Source organism: Sebastes umbrosus, chromosome 20, assembly GCF_015220745.1.
Source record: "Sebastes umbrosus isolate fSebUmb1 chromosome 20, fSebUmb1.pri, whole genome shotgun sequence".
Classification (NCBI taxonomy): Eukaryota; Metazoa; Chordata; class Actinopteri; order Perciformes; family Sebastidae; genus Sebastes; species Sebastes umbrosus.
In genome coordinates, this window is record NC_051288.1 from 14531424 (window position 1) to 14549079 (window position 17656).

At 40.1% G+C, this 17656-nt stretch overlaps 1 protein-coding gene across 9 annotated transcripts in view; it reads left to right on the forward strand.

The window, feature by feature from the left end:
• Positions 1-17656, forward strand: part of LOC119479369 (protocadherin-15-like) — a 331261-nt gene that overhangs the window by 149580 nt on the left and 164025 nt on the right. For 6 of the 9 annotated variants that reach the window (XM_037754884.1, XM_037754889.1, XM_037754883.1 and 3 more), the window contains exon 3: positions 7090-7246. In XM_037754884.1, coding sequence (XP_037610812.1) covers positions 7108-7246 — 139 coding nt within the window. In that variant the 5' untranslated portion in view covers positions 7090-7107. The remainder of the gene's footprint in view (positions 1-7089; positions 7247-17656) is intronic. The other 3 variants (XM_037754892.1, XM_037754885.1, XM_037754887.1) reach the window with 1 other exon arrangement.

Consider the following 17656-nt stretch of genomic DNA (forward strand, 5'->3'; position numbering starts at 1 on the left):
CGCTCTCTCTTTGTCGGGTGTATTTTCTCTCCTCTCTGGAGGAATAAAACTTTTTGAAGTTCTATCAGAGGAGAAGCGCCTTCAGCCCTAATACACTTCATCCTGGTTACTGACGCTTACAGCATGGCCTACTATTGTGTGCCACAGTGCTTTGTGAACTTTGCCAGGGAATTAAACATAAGCCGGCGACTCTGCCCAGCACACAGTCTCACAATTACGGTCAGAAACCTTCTTTCTAATTGGGCCCAGCTAAAAAAATTATAACAACTGGGGATCATGAAGAAGAAATACTGCATTAATATTATGGATCTTTTTTTTCAAAATTGTTTGATTTTCATAACAATATGCTTAAGAAGGTATGGTGGTTGGTTGATGACTGCGTTATCTGTAGTTATTTTGGTCGTAATGATGTTTGTTTTGATCCTTAAACCTGCGGTAGGCAGAATGTTTTTAGCATCATTGGGCAAATATTCCATAGTAATCTTTCAGCATATTGTTATTCAAGTGTTCTGAGAGAAAACTAGACTTCTGAACCTCCTCTTGGCTCTGTTTTCATGCAGCTTTAATAAATCTATAAATCATGTAACTGGAGACTTTGGCCAATCACAGGTCATATCAGAGAGAGAGCGATCCTATTGGCTGTGCTCCAGCTGGTGGGTGGTGCTTGGTATTTCCTCAGCTGGTCTCAACATGGCTTCCAGGTCACAAACTTTTTCATTTTACAGCTAAACAGTACACTACAAAATGTTTCTGAAAAACATTTGAGGCGAGAAATAGGCATTACAGTAACAGAATATTGATTCATATTTGATCAGCGCCGCCTAGTTTGAGCATTTGATCGGAGTTCGCGAGTGATTGACAGCTGCTCAGAGACGGCAAGGCTCCAGCTTGGCTCTGATTGGTTGTTTTCCTCCGGTCTGTGAAATCTTGCAGATGCTAATAGGAGCACCGATTTTTTTCAGATTACCTGTCTCATGCACTACTGTCAGGATATAGTGACCATTTTATAATAATAACTTTTTTAATCATATTTGCTCCATTTCTACCCACTGCAGCTTTAATATTTTAATGTACTACAGCTGTCTGTTACCTTTAATCTACTATTGCATCAACTTGCACCACTTGCACATCACGTTGCACTGGCAGCCCCTGCAAAAAGATCACATTCCCTCTTTATTAAACAACGTATTTAAAAAAAAAAAAAAAAGACAACTTATATATTTACTCCACTTCTGGTGTATAGTTAAGCAGGGTTAAAGCTGTAGCACTGACATTAGTGCTTCAAGGGTGGCTAATTGTTAAAGTAAAATGGAATTATAATGCAAAAATACTTCCAGTAACTATTTCTAGTATGACAGGTACAAAGAAATCTGTGTTTTTAATTCCCACAAAAGATTCAATGTCCTTGAATTAGCAAATGCTAGCAGGTTCAACTCATGTCAAACAAACTACGACTGTACAGATTCCACTGCTTACAATGTGGTGCACCAGTGCAGCATTTTTTCTAACCTTTATCTTACCTGGAAAGTCTCATCAGTATTCAAATTATGTTTTACAAGAGAGTCCTATTATAACATACCTCTGAAGGTAGTGCGGTCATCTTTGTCCAAGATACTGAACCCAAAATTGCTGTAAGTGTGCATGTGAATGTTTACCATGCTCCTGAGGAACAGGCGTATGTTAGCCTTGTATGGTAACCTCTGCCACCAGTGTATGAATGTGTGTGTGTGTGTGTGAATGAGTGGGCGAATGCAGGCTTGTGTTGTAAAGTGCTTTGAGTGTTCCATTTACCACCCCCATAGGTTTTGGTTCTCCAAAAGACTAACGATACATATCATAAACACAATAATACTCATTCTGTGCTAACATACAATTTTACCACTTTTGTAAAAAATCACAATTTCCTCTCTCTGGAGATAAATGTGGGAGATACAAGTTTGGCTTGACTCCGCAAAACAGTGTTATAGTGAAACACCAATAAACCAATAGTTTCATACATTTTATCTAATGCCCTCAGTTGAAGTTTCAATGTCGATGTTGCCGGCAGCAGACTTCACTAATGAGGTCCAAACTTTACTCAAACATTACATTTCTGCCAATAAACATAAAGTTTACTCCCCTCAGCCTGAATATACACAATATTTGGGACACCTTATCGACATTATCAGGATATCACCTTATAATGAGTTGCAGCCTTATTTTAAACCCCTCAATTCTCTCTCAAATTCTAATATAACGATATAATAATCTCACTTCTCTTTATCTCCATCTCCTCGTCTGTGGTTGGTGCAGATTTAATTAGGAAAAAAAGGGTTATCTGGGGTCACATTGTTTATGTAGCTCATGAAAATATAATAAAAAAAGAGGAAGAAGAGCAGCAGCAAACTCCAATCTGTGCATTCTCATGCATTTCTCATGTCTTATTAGCTGTAGAGTCCAGACTGGGTGTTTGTAAATTGTGAGAAGGGCCGCACCAGCTCTTTTCTTAGTCACCGCTGTCAGAAATCAATCTGGCTTTGTGTTAGCTTGTGAGAATATGTAACTGGGCTCCTTTGAGAATAGGTTGTTGTATCAAACGAGTCTATTTTGGATTTGCTGGCATTGTTTTGTCAAGTTCAGGTAAAAAAAAAAGAAAGAAAAGTTTGAGTCACGAGAGTGTTTTTGGGTCACTAGGTGTCAAATGGATTTTGTTTGTGCAGCAATTAAAAGCATATTTCATCAAGAGAGGTTAGGCCTTAACCTTGTAGCAATGTTCTGCAACAGTAAACAAGGTTTTATTTTTCACCTTTTTCAACTGAAACTGGAAGTATTTTTCATGATGGTCTATCAAAATGCAGAACTGATATGAAATTCATGATGAAAATTGGAAAGGTTACCAAGTTAACGAGGTATAGATCAACATGGGAGATATCCAATTTAGAGGATTTCGTGATACAGATCCTTGGGCTTTGAATATTGTCCGATACCGAGTACCGATCCGATACCAGTGTTAATAATAATTAATTAATAAGCTGAATGCTTCACTGTGTGGAAGTGACTGGCATCATCCTTTTATGTGTAAGGCAACATCATTTAAACTTGACTTAAACAATGCTTTCATAACTTTGTAAAACAAAAGGTAACAAATAAATACACAGATATACATTTTTATTATTTTAATTCTTATTATTTATAAATTAAATAATGAATCGTACAACAGCAACTTGGCTTCAAAATTAACAACAATTACAATTCAAGTGAACTTTTTGCATCAGGAATCCGAATTCCATTATATAATGTATGTATATAATAATATACTGTATAGTATATAAACATAGAATTGAATTGAATAGATCGGCCCCATTGTCACTGATATCCGATCCAGCTATTTGAGTCCGTATCGGCCCGATATCTGATCCGGTATTGATATCGGTGCATCCCTAGTATCACTTTAGCAACTACATTGATATTTTGTTTGCATACACTCAGCCATGAGTCATAATGTAACTCCCGGGGTTGGATTAATTAAAAAATTAGCCCAAAAGTCATCCATCATTTTGACAAATCCTGGCGTTGCAACGTTGCTACTCACATAATACAGTTTAATAACAGAATGTAACACTGTTTTTGCACTTCTAATGTAATTTCAAATGCAAGCCAGCACAAATCCCCCTGATGCAAGCTCAGCCTCATGTGTCCATCAGCTTCTCGCCAATATCACAATATGACTACCAGGGGTTCCATGCAGAGATTACTGGCCTGGAGACTCAGCCTTATTAAAAAACTACTAGAATTATTTATAAATCTCATCAACAGTGCTAGCATTTGGGACTCAGAGAGGTTTTGAATTCATAAACATGCAGTATCCCTGGCGATTCATAAAAATCAGTGCCACAGAAAAAAAGAAAATACCATCTGCTTCTCTGTTGAGACAGAATATCTCTCTACAATGTCGGAGGCGTTATCAGTTCCCTCTGTAGGGCTTTCTCTGACACTCTGCTAAATCTTGATCACAGTCCACTTGCCCGCCATTATGCATGGACTGAAGAACCGGAGTTTAAACTCAATTAAGGTCGCTTAAGAGCAGCACCGTGGCATTGCGAGTCTAAAGTGTGTCCCTGAAATGAAGCTGCCCCGGAGCCCCCGTGACTGCTGGATTTCACCTCTGGGGTTTGGTACAATATTACAATTACATTTTCGTTGTCAGCCAACTCCAGCTCCATTCAGAGGGCGATAGTAATCTGACTCTGTCACAGTAATCGCTGCCACGGGAACTTCATAAATCAGCTCTAATTAAACAGGCGGCGGATTTTGCGTGACGGGGAGCAGTTAATGTTGTTGTTACTGAATACGAGCCGTTGAGTTTAGTCTCAGATAAGGTCCCATTCAGGATAATCTCTTTCAGTAGAATAACGAATATTCTCAGTGTTATTACCATGAAGACTGAAACAAACTGTGTTTACATACCATACCATCTTGACTGATTTAGGTGTATCGGATGAATCATGCTATGAACGGGAGGAGAATCTATAGGAACAGGGTATGGTTCAACTAACTTTAAAGACAAAATAACATATTTGGATGCTTGTAACTGGCCGTTTCCTACGCCCTAGTTTGCCTACTGTTGCTACGCCTGTCAAGCTTTCTGTTCATTTGCATTTATACAGTTTAAAATGATAGTCTAGCGATGGCAGATTTACTAATATTTGAAACAATCTTCCTGAATTTCACACAAAATTGAACAAAAACAGATTACTCTTTTTCTGGCCAGTGGGTTTTATCAGCTGAAATAACAAATATTGAAACTCTGACAGTTAGTTTGCTAAAATCCTGATAAAAAAAAAAAGTATTATACATGGGAGTGGGCAAACATGATTGCGTTATGCAAATGTATGTATATATTTGTTATTGGAAATAAATTAATAATATAAAATAATGACACATATTGTCCAGAAACCCTCACAAGTACTGCATTTAGCATAAAAATATACTCAAATCATAACATGGCAAACTGCAGCCCAACAGGCAACAACAGCTGTCAGTGTGTCAGTGTGCTGACTTGACTATGACTTGCCCCAAACTGCATGTGATTATCATAAAGTGGGCATGTCTGTCAAGGGGAGACTCGTGGGTACCCATAGAACCCATTTACATTCACATATCTTGAGGTCAGAGGTCAAGGGACCCTTTTGAAAATGGCCATGACCGTTTTTCTTCGCCAAAATTTAGCGCAAGTTTGCATTTAGTGTTTAGTATTTAACCTCCTTCGTGACAAGTGTAACAACTGTATGACTACTAAGTTAGTATCATATAAGATACTGGTATTGTATGAAATGAGAAATCCTAAGGAATCTATTGGTACCAACCACAATGGATTTCTTAGCATTTCTAGTTTCATGTAATACCAGTATCTTCACTCTCAACTTTAAAACTGATCCCGCGACCACCTCCGAAATATCGATTGCGTTAACGCTTTATTACCAGGTTAACTTTCACAGCCCTAATTCTAATGTAACACGTGGATGCTTTGGCTGCTCTATCGAACAAGTTAAACAAGCAAACACGGTAGTTAACTTTGTGCTTCACTGTTATGCTTCCTATTTTAAAACACAAATTTATTTGAGAAGCTATAAGTTTAGTAAATGTAACACTATTTAACGCAAGTTTGGCTTGAGTGTAAACTTCCCCAAACCAAATAAAGGATAGAGCCACTATTGCTACTCCAAATTGTGATTTACTAGCACCTTAGCTCCCTGCCTTTGGAAAAAATGCTAAGTTAGTACTATCGGTAGGTATTTGCAGCTTATTTTAAAGCAAATAAACTCGCAGTTTAATCCTTTACTTAGATTTTTTGTTCTTGTGTTTAGTCTGTCTAGTCTGAGGTAGAGAGTATTGCTCTTATTAGTGAAGATTAGCTACGGTTGCTAAACTATGAATGGACCATTGCTGTTCAGGGACACAATTTAGCTAACGGTCAGTTCCTCATAGTAATGCTCCTGGATCAGTACACTGTAATACTTTATACTAATTGTGTATACACAGTGCACACCGTTGACCATTTAGGTGGTTGGTAAGATCCAGGTTAAAGAAATTTGGTGTAATTAAATCCCAGACTGGCTAGGAAGATGGTGGATGGAGAAAAGTGCAATCTACCGCACGCACACAAACACCCAACCTAGACGAACGCTATCCTTTGAGAGTCTGTGTTGAGGAGCTGAAAGATGTTTTCTCTTGCAGGTCAATCTCTCACTTTAAATGTTTGCGCGAGTGAGATAAGTGGGTTGTATTGATGCTCGATGGGTTTGAGCCGCATTACCCACAAAGCAATCAAAGACCAATTTATAGACACGTACACATACAGACTCAGAGAGCACCCAAATGTGTCTTTGACTGAGAACTTCAAAGAAACCTATTTTCCCTACAGCTGTACATGCTCTCCCTATGAAATGTAATTACTCTCAACCCTAAGCACACACAGACACACACTCTCTCCTCTGTATAGCACCCTTCAAAAACGTCTAATGTATTATCAACTGTGTCAAATCTTCCGCTGCGAGATCTAAGATGTTGTTGCCACCGCTGGCATTTTACATCGCACAAAATATTTCCTTCTCTATCATCATCCACAGGTTTCTATATTTTCCCATTGTGGCGGCAATCCCTGTATAACGATCACTTACTTTGATGCACGAGCGCAAAGATTGATCAAAGATTTTCAGATTGGTGACATGAAGTGCAGCCACAATATGAATATTTAATGCATGTGTGAGCTTTAGATTGGAAGGGGCAACTCACCTTGGGGGATGTAATGGAGTGCACCGTCGATATAGGAATCGTATTTTCATTCAAAGCTTACTTCTGTAAGGATGGGCGGGGAGCATGCAGTTCTGCTACATCAAACTCTGTATTACTGCCGCTGTTTCTTTTCAGTGGCAGATGTCATCTTTTGAACATGTTAATGTATGCGTCCAGCTCGCTGTTCGCTGAAAGCGCAGGTGGCGCCGCCTGAAAAGGAAGTACCTGGAAATGACTGCTTTCAATGCACAGCTCAAAATGAGGTGAGTGATTGTGGCTGACCTGTGTTTATGTGCTCTCCTCCCCTCTCCGCAGCTGGATGCTTGGTGAAGCATGGTGGTGAAGATGGTTAGGACGCACTTAATGGGGCCACTGTCGTGGGGCCGGGTCAAATGGCCGAGCATAATGGGAACAGGAGTCCTCTATCTGCTGCTGCTATCAACCTGTCTCGGCCAAGATACGGACGGTAAAGGTAGCCTCTTCTTATCCATCTCTTTTTCACTCACTCGTTCTGTCTTTGTCTTCATCTCTTTTCACTCCGTTTCATAATTGAGAGACCGCTCAGCAGGGATTTAATATCAGGATAGTGTGCGTGGCTTCTCTGACTTCAGGCTTATCTTGGGGAGTGCGCACATCTCAGCGAGTGTGCTGTGTGCCACAAGATTTTCCTGATTCATTATTGATCCTTTGGTGATTGAAGATGAATAGCGCTTTGTTTAGACAGCCACAACACAGTTTGCCAAAGGATGTAAAGTAGCATATTCAGTTGTACCTCTCATCATATCATTTACTACAGTCTTTTCCTGTTCTTAATACATCTCATCCGTATAGCATTCATATTTCCTGCCTGGGCCACACTTATAACACTTAATGTCTCAACAACTATTAGATGGATTAATATGAGATTTGGTACAGACATTCATATCCCAGTCAAGAGGAATTCTGATAACGTTGGTAAACCATTAAAGGTGCTTTATACAATATCAGAGCATTAATATAGCATCGAAACAACTATTTGCTATGTAAAGATATAGAGGAGTAATGTCTACCTGAGCAGAGAATTAAGTCACTCTCCCTCTGTGTGTAATGCAAGCTTCTCCGCGCTTTGTTGACATTGCCGGACTGGCCGTGCATGCCTTTTAGTGCATGTGCTGTTGGTTCTGTCAGCACTGTTGCCTTTGTTTTCACTGTTAGGGTCGTTAGCACCATTAGCTGCGAGTCGCCGGGCTCAGCTGTCGCCATGTTGACAGCCGGGTGGAGGCAATACAAATTTTCCCAATCTCGCATTTAGCACCTTTAATTGGTGTGATAATTGAAAATCACATTTAGCACCTCTAAGTTTTCACCCCGCACTATCATCAGGTCAAACTTTTAATTTTGTCCAGTACTTTGATATATGACCAAATACCTGCAAAACTAATGACATTCCCATCGTACTTTATTTATTGTTATTAGTAGATGTGAGCATATTATGTTAGCGTTATCATTGTGAGCATGTTAGCATGCTGATGTTCATTTTGTGAGATAGCTTATGACCTTATAGGCTTAAAGGCCTTTACACACTGTGGTTTTTGTGCGATTACTACACAAGTCAATTTATATTGTTTTGAACTGTTGTTTTTGTCATGAACGTGAATATTACACAGCGAAAAAGCGGCATACTTTTTTCTGAACAAGGTCGTTTTTTCTGAGCTTTCGCACCATAAATGAAGACATCAACCAATCGCGTTGTGCGGAACGGGATGAGTTGCGCCTGTATTTATGAAACAACAACATGGCGGCTCCGTTGTCCGAACCAGGATGGCAAACTTTATTACTCCATTCAACTTTGACAAAGGCAGTGCAGAGCAGATCCACTCCGTTTGTTCTTACCTTTCAAAATAAAAGCCCATGGCATAAAATATCTGCAGGCAAGTATTTCACATTTTCGTGTTGTTTATTTGTCACGTCCAAAAATCCTACGTCCTGTTTTCAGCCCAACTGATGATATGACATGATGTTTTGAATGTAACTAGCCTATATACCATACATACATGGGATGGGGTGTAATGAAAAGGTTAAGTTGGATATTACGTTTTGTCAACTATGTTGTAATCATCAGCTTTAATGCCCTGGAGTGTCACAGTGTTTATTCTCTCACTTCAAAATATGAGAAGAACCTGCAATTCATTTGATAATATAAACAGTTAATGGGGGGAAAAAACGTGCTAGGGATAATTTAATGTTGAAAAAACACCCACGTTCATATATTACCCTGAGCTGGGAACAAACTGAAGCAAGGTAAGACAGAAATGAAGTCATCACCGATGGGAGAGCTCAGCATAATACTCTCTTGACTTTCTGCTCGATTTGTCAGAATATTAATATTCCATTTAACTCTTAGCCCTTGCGATTTATCTGGTTGGCATTTAGCTGACAGGGTTCTGCAGCCAAAGGTGGATGTATGAGAGTGCATTTTGCTTCTGTGCAAGAGGTAGAAGGGGGGAGACTGTGTAGGAATCAAGACCTCCCTCGACCCATCCGTCTCTCCTCTTTTCTCCTCATCATCGCACATGTCCACCTGCATTCAATTACACCTGTAAAACTGTGTTTCCTAAACAGGGTCTCAGAAACAAGTTTGCAGGTCTTATTCTGGTGGATATGTAGCCTATATAAAAATAATAGTATGTTTTAATGAGCCTGTGTTTTTCTGGGTTGACAGACAATACGTAACTCTGTTTGGGTCCCCTCATGACATGCGTGTGTTTTTAATGAGCTCGAGTCCCAGGATGAGGGGTTGATTTTAACTGTTTGGACCCCCGTGTCAGAAGAGTTCTGGCATGTTTTAATTAGCCCGGGTCCCGAGGTACAGTAACAGACTATATTTACTCACTTTTTTGGTTTCCCGAGTGACAAGAGTACCAGTCTATTTTTAATGAGGGTGAGAGACCGCACAATGTGTCAAAAGTGGCTGAAAGTTTAACAGCTCCGAACCCTTTTTCTCCTGTTTGTTTTCCCTACCCCAAAAAAAACTGTCATAACTTCTATCTAATTAAGATCATAACGTTTTTAATGCTCATTGCTGAAACCAGCTTGACTTGGAGAACAAAAATAGCTTACACCAGCTACTGTTGTTGGATTGTAATCTCAATATTTTTTGCGCTGAAAGTAGCAAAATGCAAAAAAAAATCCTCTGCTCTGGCGGATTCCTGCACTTGACTCGACTCTGATTATGAATTCATTTGAAGCCTGCGGTGTGTAGGCGGTGCTTCACTGGTTGTTTTAATTGAATGTGACTTATCTGCGAATATGAACAAGACTCAACAGACGGCATGAAAAGAGTTACGCTTGAGTGGACGTGTGATGATGTGCGTGTATCCCTGTGTTCGTGCTGCACCTGTGCGATTGTCTACGAGAGTTCCTGCATGACAGTGAAACTGTGTGCTGGTTTTGTGTGTGTGTGTGATAACACCGCTGCAAGTATGTTAAATGACAAGTGCACTCGCCAAAAAGAGAGAGGGGTACAAAGCCAGAATATCAACCAGATATTACCAGATAGCTCCTCTCTCTCCGTGACTTTCTCAGGTCAGCCGGCGTTCTGCAAGATGCACAACAAAAAGACTCTGACTCTATGCAAATGACAGTTCCTAGCGTGACTGTGACTTTCTCCCAAACCAGTTCCTACTCACTAGCCCTTTGCTACGGAGTGTCACTCTGAATGAACTCACACTCACAGCTGTGTAGGGCTCTCTGCATTAAGAGGGAGGTTATAAATACACAGGTAAACTGTGGGGCACTTTCTCCACCAACTGAAATGAGCAGGAAACATCCGTCACTATAGAAACTGATGGACATCAAGCTCATTCAGCTGTTGATGAAGCCCACTGTATATTTCCTATTGTTTAACACCATCAGCATCTTGAATACCTTTCCTACCTCATTTTTGAGAAATATTCCAGTCCTCTTCTCACAAGCCTTTTGTAAGCACCTGTAATTGATGTGATGAAAATATATATACTTACTAATATCTAACTTTATTATAGGCTACTGCACATTCAGTGATTTAAATCTCACCCTGAAAAGGCAGTTATAAAAGTGTAGGAAAGGTTTATGTGCATAACCAAAGTATTGTTTATCATACAGCAAGTCAGAATTTGAATTGATATGATGTTTCCTCCATTATCCAGCTCTCACACCTCTGGTTAAGTCAGTACTTATTGTAAGCATTGTCCACTTCCACTCCACACTAGCTGGCCCTTAACATGGTGAGCCCTCCATGGGAATGGGGGAAACCAAGCAGATGGGCCAAAGGTATTGCGGCCACATTGTCATTGAGCCTAGACTGTATGCATTAATTGTCCATCAACTGCCACATGGCACTACACCAAATGATATTTCCCTCCAGACCTCTGAATCATGGCCCACAGCTCTATTTCTGCAGTTCAAATAGTGAAAATCAAAGCTCCAGAATGCTTCAATTATAGTTTCATATACCACTAGCTATTATCCAGGCAATTAATTGTACTTTGAAGTGATTTCACAATTTTGTTGTTGGCTGTTCTTCTGGCTACGATAAGTTTTGCAGCCAAACCAACAACCTTTTCAACTTCCATCTTTTTCAACCCCCATATAAAAACCAGAATAATACATGCGCAATCGAATGCAGTCCGACGCAGTAACATGCAGGAGATAACATGAAGTCTGTGATGTCCAACACCTGTGTGTCTATGAGGTATTGAATTTCATTCGTGTACATTGTGCAGATGTTTGTGATATTGTGTCCACCCCCTTTGGCGCCTGTATGATGGAGGATGACAGTATATGTGCTCATGACAAATATGCTACAGCGCTAATGTCAATTGTGCCAGTGTGGTGGGCTGGTACTGCAGATTTATGGTATATTTTGTGCGTGTGTCAGCATGCGTTTGGGTGTCAGCGTGTGGATATGGGTGGAGTTGGAGTTTTCAAGGTGATTTTAATATTTATTACTGCTTCCTTTGTTGTTAGACGCTTCATCCGAAGTGAACGTCTCTCCCATCTGTCCTCCCTCCTCTTCTTTCTCTGTCTTTGTCCCTCTCACTGCCTTTTTTTTTTTCTGTCTACCATCTCCTCTCATCCTCCCCTGTCATCTCCCTGTTGTACCCCTATGTCTGAAGCAGACTGGTATTTCTCTAGATTGGTATTTCTTTGCTCCGGGAACTTTTCCCCTCTCACATTTATTGCTGTTTTTTTTTTTTCTCTCTGTGCTGCCTTCCCTTACCCTGCTTCACTCTCATTGCCCCTCTTTCCTTCTCTCCATCGCTGTATATTACTTTCAAAAGGCTGCAGCTTATTTATTGCGTTAAATCAATGATTTGTACCAGAGGCTCTATCCTTGACACACACTACACATACAGCATACGGTATGTAACCTCAGTCTGTAGTGGGATCTTGTAGGCTATAGGTCACGTGACAGTATTAGTATTCAGTAAAAGTTCAGATAAAACGTCAAATAAAAAACGAGGAAAAGGGAAACATCAAAGAAAACGGAACAGAAGAAAAACTAAAAAAATTGTAGAAAAATAATACTTTTAAAGGAATAGTTCAACATTGTGACAAGTCTCTTAAACTGTCTTATTTACTTGATGTTTCTTGCTTGTTTAACCTGTATGTAAACAGAAAATGACAAGGGACTAGGGCTATCAATCGATTCAAATATTTAATCGCGATTAACCGCATGATTGTCCGTAGTTAATCGTGATTAATAGCAAATTAATCATTTTTTATCTGTTCAAAATGTACCAAAAAGGGTGATTTGTCAAGTATTTAATACTCGAAAATCAATTAACAACACAAAACAATGACAAATATCATCCAGAAACCCTCACAGGTACTGCATTTAGCATAAAAAATATGTTCAAATCATAAAATGGCAAAGTCAAGCCCAACACGCAACAACAGCTATCAGTGTGTCAGTGTGCTGACTTGACTATGACTTTCCCAAAACTGCGTGGGATTATCATAAAGTGGGCATGTCTGTAAAGGGGAGACTCGTGGGTACCCATAGAACCCATTTTCATTCACATATCTTGAGGTCAGAGGTCAAGGTACCCCTTTGAAAATGGCATTGCCAGTTTTTCCTCGCCAAAATTTAGTGCAAGTTTTGAGCGTTTTTCACTCCAGCTTTAAAACTGAGACTGCTACAACCTCCGAAAGATCCATTGAGTTAATGCGTTAAAGAAATTAGTGGCGTTCAAGCAAATTTGCGTTAGCGCGTTATTATCGCGTTAACTTTTACAGCCTTAATTGGAACCATTTCTTAAACAGTTTATCCACTCACCCAGCAAACTCTGTGCAGCATTTCCAGCTAGCACAGGTTGCCATTCAGTATTGGTATTGGTTGTCTGTGCAGACTGTACAAACCTGGCAACCTAATTGAGACTTTGGTAAGCTGCACCCAGTCACATCGCCTTGCTGTTGCTCGTCAAGGAGTATGATGGGTTCAACAAAGGAGACATTAGTGAGCTTTAGAGGGGGTTAGTAGGCTGTCTGTTCCCTCTGCCTCCGTTCTCCATATTAAGCTAGCCAAAGTACATCCTGACTCTTGCTCTGCACTTAAAGGTCACCTGTTGAGTTTTCTTGCAAACTGTCAATGAGGTAAAAATCTGTCTAACATGTCATTAACAGGGTTTTAATAATGTGCTTTTAATAAGTAAATTATCTCAAAGGGGCTCTTTGCATAGTAATTAAGTTATAATGCATCAAAAAGGCCTAATTTGTAATTAACTTACAAACCCCGTGGAGCACTATTAATGGCTACACGCCCACTCATACTGTACAGCACATATTGTTCACGATATTAGGTCACTGTGACGCCATTAATCCTCGTTCATTTTATTGTGTGCATATGAAAAGAACACTCAAAACACATTTTCCGCAGATTTCGCTGCATTGTTTTAGTCTAAAAGCTTTAAAAAAAAATCTCACTCGATGCAACGGCATATTGAATGGCAGACTCTTCCATCTCCTGACTTGTTATATTATCAATTTCACTTCAGTCTCGCTCACCAGAGTGGACAGTTTCATCATAAAATGTTTACTTTGCCATTTCTTTTGAGTGTGCCACATCCAGAATCTGTGTCCATCAATCAGCAGTGGAAGCCGCTTTTTCAAAACCTCCTCTCTCCTTTTAAGACTGATATTTTTCCCGAAATCTGATCAACGCAGACGTCTCATGAGATAACTTCCTTTTTTTTTCACATGTGCACATTATTCCAGCATATTTGGGAGTTCACCGTCACTGGATTTTTCCCATTCACAGTTTAGTCTCCAGGCGAGGTAGCCAAGCGGCTACTTAACAGATGGTAGCAAACTGTCGTCGGGGTCAAGATTTCCCTTTGCGAAGCAGATTTTTAGGACTTTCACTTTGTCTTTAAAACAGCTACCTGTAGTCTAAAAACTCAGCAGGGTACCTTTAAAGCACAGACATGATCTTCTCATCTCTTTTTCAGAAAGAAAGCGAATAAACGTATTACCCCAAATCATTTTCTTCCATCCTTTCGTCTTCTACAGCAGTGTCAAAACCCAGGCGATACCTACAGACACCACAACACTGTGGATCCTACAGATGCTGGCTACCATTTGGGGGTTACTGGAGGGGTGTTTATGTATTTCCACCATGTGTCCTCAGAACAACTACCGTCTGATTACCACCACTACCGCTGTCAGCTGTGTTCAACCCCTCACCGGCCGGGAGCAGACCTGACATACTGAGACAGAGACAGAGAGAGAGAGGGAGGGTGGTGGCGGGGGGAGTCAGGATAATGGATAAGCCAGCAGCACAGTGACAAAGTGGTGATCCCTACAGCACTGAGCCTGACACTGTGTGTGCATGTGTGTCTTTGAGTGTGTGCGAGCCGGGTCTACAATCCGTTTTCTCCAGAGATGCATCAATCTAAAACAAGGTCACACTGTCTCTCTTCTACAGTCCTCTTCTCCTTTTACTCCTCTCCACCCACCCTCTCCTCCTCCTTCTCTCTTCTTTCAATCCCTCCTCCTCCACCATCTTTTTTTCCTGCTCCGTCCCCTTGAATTGTCTCCTCTCTCACCTCTCCAATTCTGTCCTCCTCTGTTCCTCCGCTGTCCTCCATGGATGAATGGATCGGAGGGGAAAGAGAGAGAGAGAGAGAAAGAGAGAGAGAGAAGGATGGATGGATAGATGAATGGGTGATGGATGAACGGCGGGCTGGTTGGGTAGCGGAGGGAAGACGGAGAGGAATCGGACCCCAGGGAGAGGTGCAGATTGGTGTACCTGCTGATGGAAGCTTAAAAAGGACATGACACACGAGAACTTTTAGAGGAAAAAACACCCCGTCTGTCTGCACCTGTATTTCAGGCCTTTTACTACACACATTTCTCTTGTTTGAAAGATTGCGCAGTATATTTTTAGAAGTCAATTTCTGTAGCAAAACTTTTTAAGATCGTGGGCTGAAATGCATTGTGGGCCGTGTCACGGAACAGGGCATCGGGTTCAAGTGAATAAAAGAAATTACTAGCTCAGCTTCTTGTTTTAACATTTGTTTTAATAATGTGCATTTAACAAGTAAATTATCTCAAAGGGGCTTTTTGCATAGTAATTAAGTTATATCAAAAAAGGCCCAATTTGTAATTAACTTACAAACCTTGTGGAGCCCTATTAACGGCTACACGCCCACGCATACTATACGACACATATTGTTCACGATATTAGGTCACTGTCATTAATCCTCATTCATTTTATTGTGTGCCTATGTAAAGGACACAGATTTTGCTGTATTGTTTTATTCTAAAAGCTTTTTTTTAATGACTTCTCACTTGCTGCAACGGCATATTGAACGGCAGACTCTTCCGTCTCGTTATATTATCAATTTCACTTCAGTCTCGCTCACCAGAGTGGACAGTTTCATCATAAAATGTTTATTTTGCCATTTTTTTTTTTGAGTGTGCCGCATCCAAATTCTGTGGCCATCAATCAACAGTGGAAGCAGCTTTTTTAAACTCCTCTCTCCTTTTAAGACTTTTTTAGAAATCTGATCAACGCAGCCGTCTCTTGATATAACTTCCCTTTTTTTTTTTTCATATTTCCACATATTATTCCAGCATATTTTGGAGTTCACCGTCACTGGGTTTTCCCATTCACAGTCTAGACTCCGGGCAAGGTAGCCAAGCGGCTACTTAACAGATGGTAACAAGCAAGATGCAGTCAAGTACAACTTCAACCCAAATGAGCACATTTTCACAATATGGCACAGTGAAAAATGAGATCAAAAAGCTTTAGAAACTATTTTGAAAGAAAGTGTTGAGCCTGAACTTACAAACTTAGCAGCCACTTATTAATGTTTTAATCACTGAGCTTTAGAGTAGGGCTGGGACGATACACGTATCTCCCGATTCAATACGTATTGCGATTTTAAAGTATTGCGATTCTACAAGAATTGTGATTTATTGCTTTTTTAACACTAGACCATGGGAAAAAGTTGAAACATACACTTCTAGGGACTTTTGCTTTGGAAACTATCTAAATTGATGCAGTAAAAATGTTTGATTTTCAGCATGTATGTAGTCTGAGATGTCCTGAAGTCAAACATATAAGTCATTGTCAGGCATTTGTTTTTATTACATTTCCCTCACAAATTAGTGGTATTTTCTTTTAATTTATAAGGGACATGTAATGTTTTAAACTACTAGTGAATATAATCCATCAATCTTATTTCCATATATTTATTTTGTATATTCAGTTTCCTTTGTTAACACCTTATTTTGAAAACCAGACGTGGTCCCACGTGTATATTTCCGCTAACTTCGCCAAGTCCATCGCTAGCTCTCCAGTCAGCTCCGTTCTCTCTATACATCCATGGTCATCTCCATTGGGATATGACGTCACGTTACTCAGACTACAACTACTTCTACCTCAGCATAGACTCAAATGAAGCAAATATATTGATTCTGGCATTAAAAATTTGATTTCAAAATCATAAAAAAATCAGGATAAATAGGTAAATTGATTTTTTTTCCCCACCCCTACTTTAGAGGTGTTGATAGGAGGATTTTCTTACCTTGGACAGGGATTGTTCTTTTCCCCTGTTTCCAGTGTTTATGCTAAGTTAAGCAAACTGGCTGCTGGCTGTAGCTTCATATTTATCTCACAGACACGAGCGTTATCGATCTTCTCAACACTCAGCAAGAGAGCGAATAATTTCCCAATGTGTCGAGCTATGTCTTTTAAGGTTGTTTGTTTTACTGGACTACAATACCAGCATCATTCATCCATTCCCCGCTGGATAAGAAACAAGAATACAGACCATTATAATCTTTAGAAGACCGCCTGCTTCTTTTACCCTCCTGTGAAATGGGCCCCACAGTGCATCTTTCACAGGCCCAATCCGAAACATCACCACATGAAACGAGTCAATTATTTCAGTGGAAGCAGGCCAGTGCGATGGCTCCAGTGCCTGTGGTATTCTTCACTGTCATTTGGGAAGAAAGCATCCTCGGCTTGCCAATACTTTCTGCCGGTCCATGTCGCCTGATTCTGTGCCATGGAGTTAACCTCTGCAGACATGCTGCTAATTTCTCGTTGGATTATAGCTGCTATTAGTATTCTGATTTTCTCTCCAAATGTGATCTTACTTCCCCAGGCCTTTATTTCACCAATATGTTCCATTGCCGTGCTTAACATGTGCTACTATAGTTTGACATTTTTTAATTTACATTTCCTCCATTTCTTGCAGAGTTAGATGAGAAGATCAATATCACTGTCATACAGAGTGTATACTGTACTTGCATTTTGGGTTTATACTAGAATATGTTTAACTGCTTTAATGTTCAAAAAACGCTTTCTTTTACCGGCTGTCCTGTTTAACTAACTCCCTTTGGCGTGGACTTT